Raw genomic sequence first — 17,164 nt, forward strand, 5'->3', positions numbered from 1 at the left:
GATGTTTTGGTATATATGTTTTCATGAAGAGCCATGAAGATATGTTATAGAACCAATTTCAGGAATCACATCATGCAATTTGTTTTCAAATCACTACAGTTGGGTATGTTTTCTTGGTTTGGAGAGAGTTTTGAGAGATAATGTGTAGTAATTTTACTGCTTCTCAAAATTTATCGAATTGTTTCTTTTTAAATTTTTTTTATCGCTTTTCAGTCTTAATTTTTTGTTCTTTCTTGCAATTCTGAATTATTTCAACTAGGAATGAAAAGACACTATTTTTTTTACGACATTGTTGAGAGTGTTGATGAAGGTGTTAAAAGAGCAGTGTTCTTTGTTTTGATGAAAATTCTTGCAGATTTTGGTGTTTAATTTTATTTGAATTTCTTAATTTGATCAAAGGATGCTCTGGTTAGTAGCCACTTTTATTCATTGGTTTTTTATTCGAATTTATAACATGGAGGGTATAGGTGAATGATGAAGCAATTTGTTTGGTTTCAGAGGCAGTGGTTTTGAGATTATGGGCCTTTTTATTCAAGGTGAGCAATTTTAATTTCTTGGACTATTGAATAATTATCATGAATGATGTGGAGTTGGTTTGAATGATTTCTGTGAATTTACATTTAGACTTTCTGGAATTTGGGTTTTAATTTCAGTAATTCCAATTTTTTTCATGGTCTGTACCCCTATCCCTTCTTTATCGTTTGTGAAGCTTTTTAATTTCAGTGATTACCCAAGTTATTTAGTTTTGACTGTGTTGGTTTTTTCTTTACAGATTTTTTCTTAATAATGTCGTGTATTTAATTGAGTTGTAATATATAAATTCTTGCTAGATTGAAGGGTTTTTAACTTATTCGTTTGCAGTGTGGGACGATTGTTGATCATCTCATTGACCCTGGCCTTTGTTGCCGGCACAAGTGGTTGACATCCCTAATCACTTTAAGTAAAGTCTCTTATCTTTGCGCGCATTTCAGACTGAGTTGTTAATGGGATTGTTCCTTAACTAGACAATTGTTTCCCGAAATCTGTATTTATGTCGTTGCCATGCATTGAGCTATCTCATGAATCTTCTTATGTTTTTAGTAATTCTTTTGTGTTGCCATGTGATCCTTCAAACAGATGCCCCTGCATTCTTTTCCAAATTTATGGAACATAGAGAAAAGGTCCAAGTTTCCTTGTTCTTTGTTAACAAAGATAATTGTTGCTTAATGTTTTTCTTGGCTATCCTACTTTTATAGTAGGTCGTGGGAAAATCCCCAAATTACTGCTTAGGAGTATTATAATAGGCATCCTGATTCTCTTTTTCTTTCATAAATATCTATTCGATTGAAAAATAGGCCAGTGTTTTCCTTACTTGCTCATTGTCCATAGACTAACCCGAATATTTAGAGTCGTACTTTCTATGACTTTTTTGTGAAGTGAACAGATCAAGCTCCACTCTCAACCTGGTTAGTCTTCAATCTACCAATTACTTGAATGTCCTGTCTTCTAATTTGTATTTGTTCGGGTTTTCAAAATTAATGTCTGATTTCTACCATTTTCATTATTGTTCTATTGTTTTAAGCTACAGATGAAGTGTTATACATGCATGTTAGGTAGAATTAAGAAGTGAATTAGGTCCTTTTGAGAATGCAGGCGATAATTCTATGGGTGTTAACTTGGTTTTTAGATTGATTGTTTAGTTATAACGTAAATTAAATCACTGAAAAAAAAGTCCTCTCTAACTGGTATAAAAGCATATTCTTTTCCACCAATAAAAAAAACTAGGTAACCATACTTTATCCTTTTTTTTTTTTATATATATAGTATAAACATGTTGATGTATAAATTAATTGCACGTATTTTAATATTTCATATTTTTGCTTGCCTAGGTTGTTTTCTTGACAATCAAGAGTAATGGAGGGAAACCTTAGGTGCTTCCGTGAATGACTGATTTTTTTCCTATGTAGAGACAAAAGTTCTACGATTGTTTGTATGTGGACTGTGTCAATTAAATCTTTTGTTTGTTGAAATTTTCTAACATTTTTAATGTAAGTAATATTAATCGTCTATGACATAATTTTTCTTATATTTTCTAATCTTGCAGTAACGCGGGTACCAATTTCTAGTTTTCTACTATTTCCCCGTATAACTAATTAGGTGGTGAACAAATAATGTTGAATTTAAGTGACCACACTAATTTAAAGAATCCGGATCCTTGCCAGATTCTTTTTAAAGAATCTCGAAGATCAGTGAATCATATCTGTTCATCATATATTGTGTGGTTAGAAATCATTTTAAGTATTTTTATTTAAAATTAAATACAAACAGTACCTGATAGAAATTGATTGTACGATGTATGATAAACGGATAAGATTTTTGGATCTTCAGGATCCTCTTCAAAAGGATATGGAGAAGATCTTGTTGATAATTTAAAGATTTTATTTTTTTAACGAAAGATTAGCGTATAATAAGTTAGTAATAATGTGGTTTAAATTCGCATAATTAATTTAAAGTTTTAAACTACCTATCAACCGAAAAAAAAATCGTCAATTAAAAGTGGGTGAAAATATAATTTGATCTTCTATCACAAAATAAAATAAAAAATATTAATGTAACTTTGCACAAACCAAATTTTATTTTATTTTTCTCTTACCAAGTGTTATCATAAGACCGTCTCTAATTTCAAATATAAATTGAAGTTTAAATATAAATTCAAATTGCTATTCGAAATTCAATTCCGATGGTGTACATAAAAAGCTACAAGCCTGGATCAGTAGTCATTGGAAGTCAGTGCCACCTCTTTTCCTCGCACACCTTATGCAATCATCTAATATCATCTTGGTGCAGTACTTGTATTCAAAACCCTTCTCTTCAAGCTTTGTAGAACCCCACACAATTTCTCTTTTTGGTCCATCCAAATACCTGAAACCGAATTCCAGAATCCTATTAATCTTGAAATTTAATCTCAAAAAAATTTGAAAAAAATACCTTCGGAAAAAAAGATGGCAACATACTCTGGCTTCACTTGAAATATTGGGTAGTTTTGTTGGTAGTAAGTAGCAATTTCTGCTGATGAAACATATGAGCTTGCGCACAAAAATCTACCACTTATTGAAGGTTTTTCCATGCAGAAGATATGGGCATCACACACATCATCGATGTGTACTATGGGAATTTTCCCAACCAATTCCTCCAGAAATCTGAGTAATTGGTACTCGGTTGCACTGTTTGTAAGCTGAGAAATAAAAACAGCCACACTCGAGGATCTGAAGGGCAGAAGCGCATCACCCCCAACAAGGCCACAGGCCAGAGTCACAACCTCCAGTCCACCATTTTGTTGGTTCCCATAGCTCAAGATTTCTCTCTCTGCAAGTGTTTTTGAATCCACATAGGCCTGCAATTATAATTGAAAAGATAGCGTAAGGCAGACCATAAAAGTCCGAGTAGAAACATTTGGCATAACATTGAATTTAGAGGAGCAATATATGATAAGCTAGGAATTTTGCAAGCGCTTGTAATGTAAGTGGTTAAGAGCATTTACCCCGGTACTTGAGGTTCTGTATTCAATTCTTCTCTCCCCAACATCGATTCCGTGAGAATGATAAACTAAAAGTAAGAAAAATCCAAGAGAAAAGGCTATGAAATTTATGTACCTTACGATAAGCATTAGAACAAGCAAATGAAAGACCGAGAGGAGTCCAACAGGTTTCATCCACCACGTTTCCAAAGCCACTCCCATCCTCTTTCAGTGGAGATGCAGCCACCACGGATGCTGTGTAGATTAGCCTCTTAACTGTTCCTGATTTAATACAACAGTATGCAATGCTCTTTGCCCCAGCTATGGCAGCCTCAGTTATGTTCTTGTACTGCTTTGCAATTTGATCACGTCATATATAAATATCAATTTTTATGTTCTTGTACTGCTTTGCAGTAATTTGATCACATTATATATAAATATCAAATTTTTAACATAGGAAAAATAGGAAAGCTGGTTTAGATCAACAAATAGTTTCATACTTTAACATAAGTCCATGGTCATTTCATTTTCTAGCATACATGAATAAAAACACTTCTTCTCTTCAAGTAAGGGTAGCAGAGCTAAGGTCAATACCACAAAAGGTTGATTGACCCAATCTTAATATTGAAAATATATTTGTGATCTCGAGCAAATTACCCCTTTTGAAAATAGATTTCGGATCAAATATGTGCTAAACTATAGGACTGTATATGGGGAAACCTGGGAATTTTCAGTGTGTTGTAAGGGAGTTGCTACATGGAAAACAAACACACAGCCTTCAATTGCATGCTCATACTCAATTGGGTTGTAAATGTCGGCTTCAAACAGCACTAATCTAGGATCAGCATCAGGAAGGCTCTTCAGAAGGCTCACTTTGGTCACATCATCTGTCAATATTTCATAAAAGCAAAATTCATTTTAGGAGACACAAAAATAGAAAGCAGGAGAGACGAGAAACGTATTATGTTCTAAGAGGACTGTGAATTAACGATTCTAATTCATAATCTGATAATTATAAATGTCACGCACGTACCCAAGTTGCGGAGTGTTGCATGGACAGTGTATCCTTTTTCTAAAAGCTGCTTGACAAGCCAAGAACCAATGTAGCCTGCACCGCCTATAACACATACCTTGTAGCTAGTACTCATGCTCATGGAAAAATCGGTGAGTTCTATTAAGAAATATCCTTGTGATATGTTGTGGAATCCTTGTAATATATCATCATTACTGTAGAATATTTACTTTCTTATATTAGTTTGGTCAAATCCCACTTTAGGTGGATTACTTTTAGACAAGAATTGTCTGCCCTCCCACTTCGAGTGCCTTCCTATTTGTATGATCATGGTTAAGCTCCGTCAACATTTTATATTATTATTCATGTTTGTCTTATTATCTCTATAAAAACATAATATAAAATGTTGACGTGACTTAACCGTTATCACACAAAATAAGAGGGCACGGAGAACACCGGAAGTGGAAGGACATGCAAACCTTGCCCATTACTTTTTCTATGCCGTAGAAGAAGACATGATTGGATTGATATATTTGTATATATTTTGGTTTCTTTGCTGTTGATGAAAACGGAAAACAATTCAACCACTGCCTGCTATTATTCTAGCCTTCTATCAGTTTCACTCCTGCAGTCTACCAAGACTACAATTGTTGTTTTTTCATTCTGCATCAAACACCCCATTATATAACAAATTAGGTCCCAGTATCTCACATAATTACGGTGTACACATTTTATTTTATTCTCTTTTATTAATCTGCTTGACGTACGCTGTAAGCACATTTCGTGTTATCAGATCGAAGACAAATAGCAGTTTTCCTTCTAGATAATTGAAGGATATAATACATTTTGAATTGATCAAAAGGGCAACGGCCACCCCGGCACAGAAGTCGGGATCTTGCAAGAATAAACAAAAGATGCAGGATCAATGCAACGTCACAAGCATGGATTTCGTTTGACCAAAAACTTTTAAAATGTGTGACGATGAATTAGCAAACGAAATCCGTGGTTTAAATTCTCTTTTAGTGAAATATTGGGTAGTTTTGTTGGTAGTAAGTAGCAATTTCTGCTGATGAAACATTTGAGCTTGCGCACAAAAATCTACCACTTATTGAAGGTTTTCCCATGCAGAAGATATGGGCATCACACACATCATCGATGTGTACTATGGGATCAGCATCAGGAAGGCTCCGAAGAAATATCCTTGTAATATGTTGTAGAATCCTTGTAATATATCATCATTACTGTAGAATATTTACTTTCTTATATTAGTTTGGTCAAATCCCACTTTAGGTGGATTACTTTTGAGCAAGATTGTCTGTCATTCCACTTCCAGTGCTCTTCTGTTTGTGTGGTCATGGTTAAGTCATGTTAATATTTTATATTACTATTCATTTTTGTTTTATTATCTTTATAAAAAAATAATATAAAATGTTAACGTCACTTAACCGTGATCATACAAAATAGAAAAGCACGAGAGAACATCGGAAGTGGGAAGGAAGACAATCCTTGTCCATTACTTTTTCTATGCCGTAGAAGAGGACATGATTGGATTGATATATTTGTATATATTTTGGTTTGTTTGCTGTTGATGAAAACGGAAAACAATTCAACCACTGCCTGCTATTATTCTGTTGATGAAAACGGAAAACAATTCAACCACTGCCTGCTATTATTCTTTTTCTATGCCGTAGAAGAGGACATGATTGGATTGATATATTTGTATATATTTTGGTTTCTTTGCTGTTGAAGAAAACGGAAAACAATTCAACCACTGCCTGCTATTATTCTAGCCTTCTATCTGTTTCACTCCTGCAGTCTACCAAGACTACAATTGTTGTTTTTTCATTCTGCATCAAACACCCCATTATATAACAAATTGAAGGTCCCAGTATCTCACATAATTACGGTGTACACATTTTATTTTATTCTCTTTTATTAATCTGCTTGACGTACGCTGTAAGCACATTTCGTGTTATCAGATCGAAGACAAATAGCAGTTTTCCTTCTAGATAATTGAAGGATATAATACATTTTGAAATTGATCAAAAGGGCAACGGCCACCCCGGCACATAAGTCGGGATTTTGCAAGAATAAACAAAAGATGCAGGATCAATGCAACGTCACAAGCATGGATTTCGTTTGACCAAAAAATTTTAAAATGTGTGATGTTGAATAGCAAACGAAATCCGTGGTTTAAATTCTCTTTTAGCGAGAATCGAATTTAAAATTTTTTACTTACAAGTAAAAAAGAATACTACTAGATCGTAGTACTAAGTGATAATTAAATTATTATTTAAGTATTGATTAACGTGTTTATTTTCTATTGATGTGGAAAAGTTGTGTATGGCTTTGCTTGCCACTAGATTTGCTGAGTAACATTAAAATTCAATTAAATCTTGCCACATGATAAGTTTTAAATATAATTTTATCAATTCTTTATTTAAAAGTCTCATAATGTTGCACTCGTATTAGATTAGGAATGTGATTGTTTAAATCCTAGTGGATCTAGGAATATCTCTTATCTTCCTATTAGGAGTTGATTACCTATGAAGAGTTGTAATCCTAAAAGAGTAAGGATTTTACTTATCCTACTACTATAAATAAAGGCACAATGGGGTGGAATAGAACATACCTCACAATTACACATCTTTCTCTTCTCTCTATTATTGCCACACCCCTCTCTTTATGACCTCCATAATTGTTTAGTAAATTATGCCTACAACACGTTCTTGACGCTATGCTAAAGAGAGTTTGATCTTCAATTAGGAGAGTGTTACATTTTAATCATTCTTTTTATGATTAATTTATTATTTTATTAAATTGATCTACATGCTATTGATTCAATTTAATTTTTCTATGTTGAACGTGATACAACGCACTGGAGATGCAATTTCGGCTTTTCGAGAAGGATCTTCTACAAATTCTAAGGCTTTTGTTGTTTTCTGCCAATCAAGTATGCTTAAAATAAAAGAAGATATTTGAAAAGACCATGAAGCATGAAAACATTCCCCATGATGCATGAACCCCCTACATTTATATTTACCTTCGGATATATATATTACATATGTTTCATATATTTGTCAATATATATACATACATTCATGCATTACGCAATTATAAAATCGCTATGTGGAATTTGTGAGTCAAAGAATTGAAAGAAATAGAAACAATTTTGGTTCTTTTTACAAACCCTAGAATTCGAAAAAATAAAAAGGGGAAATTCAAATTTGGGAAATCTACGGCTGAGCCGCGGCTTGGAGCCACGCCACCACACTAACCTTACCCTAAGCTGAGCCTGCAGCTCGAGGCTTGGACGCTGGAACAGTGAGGCAGCAGCCTTTTTGGGTTTGCTGCATATGTGTGAGAATCAGGCATATGCATGGGCTCCTTACTGAAGGCCTGCAACTTTTGGCCCACATACTAGAAATTTTTTTCGCTAGGCCTATCACACTGCGACCCATGCCAAAACCAAGCTAGCGCAGCTGGGCTTTTCTTGCGCACTCGACCCACATCTAACTAAGGTTGAGGTGTCTTTCCTTCACAGCCCTATTGGGCTTGTTTTCCTTTGCTGCAAGTCTACAACTTGTGTGCTTTTATGGGCTGTTGTGCAGCCATGTTATGTAGACCAAGGCCTGTAGGTTGCTGCAAGGCCGTGCTTCACACAACCAACCTACACGTGTTGAGCTATGATTTTTTTTTTTAATCCAATATCCTGTTTTTAGCATTCCTGCTTCATAACCATACCCAAATATTTTTTTTGACGTTTTTGGTTAAAGCCACACTAGGCTATATTTTCTTAATTATTTGGCCCGAAGCCATCTAAAGTGAATATGACCCGTAGTCATTATTATTGCTTCTACGATCGACCCCGAATGGTCCCGATCTATTGAATTAATTAAAAATGACTTGTAGTCCCTTAATCTGACAAAATATTCAAAATTATTGACTTGAAGATCACTTTTGGCCGTTAACGATTCAATATTTTATTTATTTTCTTTGAACCATTGACTCACTTTCGTAGTCCCGAAGCGCTCACACTTAAGTTTCCGAAGCAACTCAAATCCACTACACTTAAATCAGCATATTGCATTCTGTGTTCTCGCAGGAACCTCTTTTTTATGAACTAAACGTTCATAAACCAAATAGAACCTGTAGTTTCAAATTTAGTGCCTTTGAAACTCGAAGTTTTCATAAAACAAATACACCCATGAAAGCCCGACGTTTTTCATGAAAACCATGTCTTAGAACTCGAATGTTCTAACTTTGATGCTTATGGATGATTCATTTCCATAGCACCAATCACAATGTTGTTCCCTCTAATTCAATGGATTGTCGAACCATCACAAGTTCGATTTCCCTTATTTGGACGTTTCTAATGGAAACCATTTTATGTGGGGTACAAGACGTGAATCTCCATTTGACTATCAAGAAGCTGAGAAACCATTGTAGCCAACAATGGCATGGAAGAGCTGAATAAACCTCCACCATGATCTTCATTTGAAGACTTATGCCCGAAGCATTATAAACAGAAGTACCTCTCGAACAAGGATTTCATGGCTCCTTGGCTTGTTCCTACAGACTGTCTAATCATACAAGACATTGCCTGAAGCACACCATGATTACGTTTATGAATAAGTACGATTCTAAAGTTTATAAATCCGATTGAATTTTGATTGGAGAATATTTTTCTCGTCCTTCCATGTTTCAAACTCACTTCTGAAGCAGCAGTGAAAAAACGGAAGTTTACCAAATTCTCAGATCTGATTACTACAACAAACGTGAAAGAAATGTATATACCCAGTTCGGTTGAAGTCTACCAAACGGTATAAACTCAGTTACGCTGGAGTCTACCGAATAGCTCGACCTAGTTCGGTCAGAGCTTACCAAATGGTGATGCCCTATTTCGGAGAGATGCACCTAAGGGCATGCTCTGCTTCGGTAGAGGTGCACCGAATGGTACTACTCTACTTTGGCAGAGACCTACCAAATAGACCCCTTCAACTTCACCCTACTAAACCCAATTCGGGGTCTGTCTTTCTCATAATCCAATTTTGAGTTTGTTTTTACAGCAAATGGTAGAATCAGGGCCTGCCAAGGTGTGGCATTATGCCCAAAGCATGATCTTTGGCACCTAAGACCTAAAACTTCAAGAAGAAATGATAGTATTCCCAAGCCTTAACCCTGCAGAATCTACTTCTGTCTCAATGAAATAGATCATTGGTTATGCACTTATTCGTGCCCATACCAATGTCGTTAAGGAGTACCATTCTCATAGTCAATACATGAGACTAATTGTGCTCCACCAAACATCTTTGAAAGAGCAAAATTTTGATATGAATGGCCTTCTTGGCCGAATCCCCTTAGTAAACCATTTAATTTGTGAACATTTTTCCATGTTCTTGGATTCACGTTTAGTGTTTGTTTTACTTATGGATAATCTTATTGATATTGTCCTCGAATATGAGTTAATTGAATCATGTTTCTTGTATACATGTGACCGAATTCAATTAAACACATGATTAGGTAAGAATGTGAGAAAGTTAGTTGTCTAGATGAATGCGAGACTACACACACTAATTTTACACCTAAATCACATCTCTAACAACGACTTCAGGTTTATCCAACCTAATTAAGAGCATTGGCACGCTTCTCGTTGTATAAATGGTACTGAATTACCATTTAAGGGACCTTAAATTCTCCATGTCGTTGAGTTTTAAAGGATACTCGAGATGACAATGATCATGAATGAAACCACTGACAAAAATAGAGTGAAATATCTTTGCACCACCTCCAAAAATGAGCGTGAAGCTTTGATTTGGGGCCAATGGGTTGTCTCTTAATTGGGAACACATCACATGTGGCCAGCTTAGAGCCTAGTGATTAAGTAGTTTACTTGTTTTGGCATGACCTTTTAGGACACTTAGGTTGAACAATGATACTACAATGCATTTCCTTACCTGAAGTAAGGATCTTGTGCCTCTAAGCACACTTTGCCAAGCCTGCTCATTAGGGAAATTGATTTTCTAATCATCCCTTGCAAAGATATGAAACGACCCTCTTTTGACAGTGGATTTAAGGGAATATATGTGGACTAATCCAACCAAAATGCGGTACATATAAATACTTATGGTTTTGGTTGATGAATCGACAAATTGGTTACATGTTTGTCCACACACATTGCTGCTAAACCTCTTGACCGATTAAGGGTTCACCACCATACTTATCCCATAAAGTTTGAGAGACTGGATAATATCGAAGAGTTTATATCGACGATGTTTCGATAAAGTATTGCATGTCTTTTGTGTTTATAATTGAACATCAAATTCCTATGTTCACCCCAAATAGCCTCGCCCAGCGATCATGAAGCACAATTTCAATGATCGCTCGAATTTTGGTAAATGTACCAAGTTTTTGGTTTACGCCTAGGTCTATGGAATCTTGTACACAATTATGTTGGTCCGCCTTGAGGCTCATTGCCATTTAACTTATATGACGTTACAGTTGGTTACCGGGTACGAACCTGACACTTTTCGTATTTATGCATTTGGGTGTGCATTCCATGTGCCAAGTTGCGCCCCCACAACGTACCGACATTGGTCCTCAAAGAAGAATGTGAATCTTTGTCGATTATGATTCTCCTTCACACTATGTAACATCCTACATCAACCAACAGAGAGGGGGTGATGTGCCTTATATGTACATACTCCCCTCCCTATAGCACGAGGCCTTTTGGGAATTCATTGGCTTCGGATTCCATCAGAACTCCGAAGTTAAGCGAGTTCAGGTGAGAGCAATCCTAGGATGGGTGACCCACTGGGAAATTGCTCGTGAGTTCCTAGAAACAAAATCGTGAGGGATGGTAAGCCCAAATTGGACAATATCGTGCTACGGCAGAGCCGGTCTGGGATGTGACAGAATGGTATTAGAGCCACTCTGCCGTGTGGTGCGATTGTGCCGACATTTGGCCCCTTAGGGGATGGATTATAACATCCCGCATCAACCAATGAAGAAGAGGTGATGTGCCTTATATGTATATACTCCCCTCCTTATAGCACGAGGCCTTTTGGGAACTCACTGGCTTCGGATTCCATCGGAACTCTGAAGTTAAGAGAGTTCGGGCAAGAGAAATCCTAGGATGGGTGACCCACTAAGAAGTTGCTTGTGAGTTCCCAAAAACAAAACTGTAATGGAATAGTAAGCCCAGATCGGACAATATCGTGCTTCGGTGGAGCCGGTCTGGGATGTGACATATTAGCTCTCTTAGAGCCTTTGCACGCAATCTCTTTATCGTTCATTTGTGGACTGTCACTTTAATGAGACAGTTTTCCCGTTGTTATAGGAAGATAAGTTCGTCAACGTTCCTGTAAAACGACGTAAATTTACGTGAACGTTGCCCACTATGTCTTATCTCGATCCCCGTACAGCATAAGTGTGATAAGCACATGCTATGTATTCTGACTTTCAGAATGTTGCTCCAGACTTATTCCTTTGATCTAGCTAAAGTGACGAGATCATATACCAGCTGCAAACATGCTTGCAAGGATATATGTACTTAACGAACATTAAGTCAACATCCTTGAAGGGTGTCCTGCCTCTGTTGGACGGTCTGGTACACCGGCGGATAGCCAATCAATCTGTCTTGGTCTAAAGAATGACAGATCACTTGGTTCATAAGATTCACTTCCTTAGAAGAGGAAGGCACGACACACAATGAATCCATATTCGATCGTTGTCTCAAATCATTTCCATCTCATGAGATTAATCCAGATTACTCCCAAAACTTGAAGTTCTTAGTCTAGTTTACTAGTTTGGATGAGATAATGGAATTAGAATGAGATTATCATCGATGATGTTTTCACTTATATGGTAGCTACCGACATAAATGAAAAGCGACAATATTGAACCATGTTTCGTTGATTAAAGTGGCAACGTAGAACTGATTGGACAACTGAAATTACAATCTAGGTTAAATTCCTTACCAAAGTGTGTTTGGACCTATCGTTCCTACACTACCTAAAGTAACCTTGTTGTGTTACAAGTAGGAAATGAAGCGTTATGAGATGAATGAAATAGTGCGATATGATGCACGTCTTACGATGCAAGGTTTCTCTTAAACGCCCTGTGATTGATTGTGGCATTATGAAATATGGTTAGTGTTTCTTTATAGGATATAGATACGGAGATTTACATGTAAGTTCCCGAAGAATTACATGGACTGATTCAAATAGTTTCAAACCACGGAAGACCCTCTTAACTTGTTTAAGGCGTTCACTTATAGATTGAAGCAATCCGACGGATGTGGTATACTCGTTTAAGTGATTATTTGATCAGTTAGGGATATAAATTATGCCTTGCGTGTTAAACTGTGAAGTCTTATTTTGAATTGCTAGAGTTACAGTATATGTTAAATGGCATGAATCTCACTAAGACTCCGAAAGAGCTTGAGAAAACTGCCTCGCACCTAAAGATGGAATTTGAGATAAAGGATCTTGGGAAAACTCGTTTATGCCTTGACCTGAAGTTGAAGCATTGTTCTAAGGATAATTTGGTCTATCAGTCAAACTACACCCTGAAGGTGTTACTTTTGAGTATACATGTGATCGTCTATACGTTATATGCAAATGAGACCCTTGAAGAGGTTATGGAATCCGAAATTCCATATCTAAAGTTCAACTTTGTGCTTTGTTGTACTTAGCTCGTTGTATTAGACAAGACATCTCATTCGCTGTTGATCTATTGGTAAAGATACAGCACCACGCTTACATACAGCCACTTAATTGGTATTAAAGGCATACCCTAAAGGTACTATGAAGGTAAATCCCAACGTATCTTGAGCGGATCCAATCCCCTGATCCTCGGAATGATGTTTGCCTTGTTTGTTATGCTGACGTTGGTTACTTATCAAACCCGTACAAGGCAAAATCCATGAATGGTTATGTCTTTACCGTTAGGGATATCACAATATCTTGGAGGTCCACAATATGACCTTGGTTGCGAAATCTTCGAATCATTTCAAGACTCACCTTACTTCACTACGCCACAAGTGAGACATGGTTATGAGTTCTGGTTAAGCATATTCAAAGTACTTGCTATGTTTTCACATATCGTTGAGTCCCAACAACGATCCATGAAGACCATGCCACATGTATCAACCCGGCCAAGCCTTAATACATCAACGAAGTCAACGCCAAGACATATTGCATCTACATCTACATCAGCAAAGCATCAGGAGATTAAAGTCATGCAAGCCGATCCCAGATAACCTTGTCGACCTCTACACGACGTCACTACCGAAGTCAACTTTCCATAACCTTGTCCGAGGAATTGGTATGCCTAACTATTATATGCAATGCTTCTAGTTCTCATTTGAAAGTTCTGTCAAACTCAGGAGGAGTATCCAGAAGTATACTCACTTGATCTTAATGTACTTTTTTTCCCTACAATTAGGAGCATTTTTCCCACTGAGTTTTTGCTACCTAACTAGGTTTTGACGAGGCATCCATCATGGGCTGATCATACCATTGTGAGCTCTTCTACTTGCGTCTAGAAAACGTATAGTTTTGACTTAATGTAACTTCTCACATTTCTCCTTAGTCTATGGGTTTTTCTCCCACCTTGGATTTTACCATACTGAGGTTTTGTGAGTTTTACCTTTTTATGCCTTCTTCTGTTGATCTGAGATTCATATTCGCTCATTGTGCCGACGACTTCATCAACTGTACTTACTTCATCGCTGAAGACCTGATGCGCCATTTACTTGAGTATTTACACACTCAAGAGGGAGTGTTATAGTCTTATTAGATTATGAATCTGATTGTGTAAATCCTAGTGGATCTAGTAATATCCCTTTTGGTAAGTTTAGATTCCAAATGTACCTAAAAACGAAGTGTACAAAAAATCCCAAATGTACCACAAAATCAAATGTCTCTATCAGATAACCTTTTGGGTACATTTACATTCCAAATGTATTAAGAAATACAAAAAATCAAATACATTATAAAACAAAATATGTCCATATTATAGGTAACTAGACATAGCTATAGAATCAAACAAATCTTTATTATGAGCTGGGTTTTTTCAAATAATCAAATATGACAAATTTTTCTTTTTTATTAATATTCTACCATGTTAAAAAAATTATAACAAACAATAAAAATGCATAGAGATGAATAATAAATGCCTAAATATAGGGATAATAGGTAAAGAAAAAAAAGGGAAATGAAATGCCCAGGAGAAGTCGTGAAAAACTAAAATTCTAAATAAAATTGAACTTATGTGGAAAAACTGAAATTAATAACCAAAATTTTAGAAAAATATTTGATCAAATTTTTAAAAAGAGTATATGTTTAGCCTAAAAAATTAAAAAATAAGACGCCAATTTTTCCCTCTCTATTTTTCTTCCCAAATTTTCTCTATCGTCTTCTTTGCCATCTATGTACTTCCTTTCTTCATAAAAATCTGCAAAAGAAACAATTAAGTCATCTTTTCCAACTATCATGAAATGAAAAATGAAAAATCCAACACATTTTCACTTTTTACAAAAGCTGTTTGTTTTTTTAGTTATTTTTATGGCCCAGCACATCACTTGTATATAATCTCATATAATTAAAAAAATTTGCTGTGCAATTTCTAGAGATTCTTTGCTGAGTGATTGCGGCATTGAATAGTAACAAGAAACCCTAACGACACTGTTAAGCTTTCATTTAGTTTAATATGGATTTTTTTTTATTTTAATTACAGGAATTGGGGTTTTCTTTAGAGGTGAAAATCCTATAGATATAGCTTGTTTGGATGTACTCTTAAAATGACTGAAAACGCTTTTGGTGAAAATATTTTTGAAAACAATCCTTAGTAAAAATGTTAGTAGATCCTGAAAAAGTACTTAAGTACATAACTGGTGTTTCTTGTAGAAAACACTTAAAGTGATTTTGGAACCCAAAAATATTTTCAATCATTTTTGAGAACTTTCTCGTATTCTTAGGAAGAAAGGAAAGATAAAGAGTGGGGAAGAAGACCGAAGATAAAATTTGGGAAGAAACATGAGAGAAAGCAGAAGAGGAAAAATAAAATGAATCAGTCAATTTAATCTCATGTTGTGTGACAACCCGTCCCTGATTTTACGTTTTATAAATTTTAAAAATAGTGATTTTACGAAAATGCCCTTTGAGGCAAATGCGTTGACTTTGTTTGACCGCCTAGTTGTGTCATGTAAGACTCGTTTTCTTGGCATATCCTTATAGTACTCATTGGTATGAATGTGTCGGCGCAAATGAAACATAATTTGGAGTTATAACGAAGGATATATTAACGTTTAAAGTTGGGGACATTTTAGTAAATTGATTATTTTCTAGAAAGCTCCAGATTTTTGGAGCGAAAACCTAGGAAGCCACCTATGTGGCCTAGATTAAAGAAAAAAAAATTATTTGGCGGTGGAGATGGAAGGAAAAATGAGAGGAAAGGAGGGAGTGTGTGGCAAATTAGAAGAGGAGAGAGAAATGGGCTCTGCCCAATCAGAAAAGGAGAAAGGAGGAAAAATGAGAGAAGGGGAGGAGCACGAGATCATTCCTGACCCAGTTCCAGTCCTTTCGACCCAACTTGAGTTCTTGACATCCGGTGTCGATTCCGGTGTTATTTCGGCGATTTGGGAGTCGCCACTACCCAAACCCAAGTCCGCGACCTTCTTTCTTCCAGTTCCACCTCAAATTTAAGTGATTTTGGCCTTGAAAAGGAGAGAGACTCCCGAGGGTGAATCCGTCGGTGTCACGGTGGTGATCCACCGTTCGTGCAGCCATCAACGTCGATTAAACCCACCAAAATGCTTCCCTTGAACCTAGGAATCATGACCAGTCATTCGTTGGGACCTTGGGGCTCGATTTGGCAACGATTTGAAGAACACCCATATTAAGGTTCCGGCGGATTCCAGACGAATTGGATCACTTCCTAGCCAAATTGGACTTGGCCACAGGTATAAAAATTTCTCTACTCGTTGAGATCTTCAATTCTGTAAATTTTGATAATTTTTTGTAAATAGTTGGATTTTCCGAGGGGTCGGGCAGTTGACCGCCACCCATGGCAGCGTGTGCAATGGCGCGTGGCCAGAGGACCTTCAATGCTATTTTTAGGTTAAATTACATGCCTTGAGTTCAGTTCTGATAATTGTATGACGTAGGTTGATCGTTGGAACCTAAATTCTCTTCGATACGTTGATAAGACATTATATAAATCGACAATCCGACCATTGGATTGTCATCAAACTTTAAAAGTTAATATTAGTAATATTTGAGGAATGTAGGAACTTACGGATTGGGAATCCGACGTACGAATCTTCCTGACTTAGATTTGTAATCATAAAATAAAACATTAACATCCACTTGGTTTTGAGAATTGGCGGAGATCCGACTGTTGGATCGTTCCAAAAATTTAGTATGTTATTCTAGAAACATAGATCTTTGGAATTGACGGATCGGAAATCTGATATGTGGATCTCTCGGATCGAGTTACGTAAGGTTATGGACTCTACTGTCGATCTTTGACCAATGGTTGACTTTTGGTCAATGGGTCTCAAATCATTCTAGATAGTCTTTGGGGATATGTTTTATGTAAATTATGTGTTCTATCAGTAAGGATTTTGAGATGTGATTTGATAATTGTTCTAA

The 17,164-nt window shown here is 36.3% G+C and overlaps 1 protein-coding gene and 1 long non-coding RNA gene across 14 annotated transcripts in view; one reads left to right on the forward strand and one right to left on the reverse strand.

Moving 5' to 3' along the window:
* The window catches only part of LOC137720582 (uncharacterized), a 4,985-nt gene extending 2,918 nt beyond the window's left edge, over window positions 1-2,067 (forward strand). For 2 of the 12 annotated variants that reach the window (XR_015964161.1, XR_015964153.1), the window contains exon 5: window positions 468-2,067. This is a non-coding gene — a long non-coding RNA (uncharacterized LOC137720582). Of the gene's footprint in view, window positions 104-460 lie in introns of all 12 variants that reach the window. The other 10 variants (XR_015964170.1, XR_015964167.1, XR_015964159.1 and 7 more) reach the window with 10 other exon arrangements.
* A 611-nt stretch (window positions 2,068-2,678) lies between these two features.
* Window positions 2,679-4,693, reverse strand: LOC137719450 (NADPH HC-toxin reductase 1-like). Of its 2 annotated transcripts, XM_088696750.1 has the most exons (6): window positions 4,530-4,693; window positions 4,217-4,383; window positions 3,683-3,845; window positions 3,521-3,585; window positions 2,994-3,373; window positions 2,679-2,901 (listed from the first exon to the last, which is right to left on the reverse strand). In XM_088696750.1, exons 1-6 carry the CDS (start codon window positions 4,648-4,650, stop codon window positions 2,757-2,759), a joined length of 1,041 nt encoding a protein of 346 aa, XP_088552876.1. In that variant the 5' UTR covers window positions 4,651-4,693; the 3' UTR covers window positions 2,679-2,756. The 2 variants fall into 2 exon arrangements, with proteins under 2 accessions (XP_088552876.1, XP_088552878.1); XM_088696752.1 differs by lacking the exon at window positions 3,521-3,585 and having other exon boundaries at window positions 3,633-3,845; window positions 4,530-4,692.
* Window positions 4,694-17,164: the final 12,471 nt, after the last annotated feature.

Source organism: Pyrus communis, chromosome 1, assembly GCF_041283825.1.
Source record: "Pyrus communis isolate YQ-2024b chromosome 1, ASM4128382v1, whole genome shotgun sequence".
Classification (NCBI taxonomy): domain Eukaryota; kingdom Viridiplantae; phylum Streptophyta; class Magnoliopsida; order Rosales; family Rosaceae; genus Pyrus; species Pyrus communis.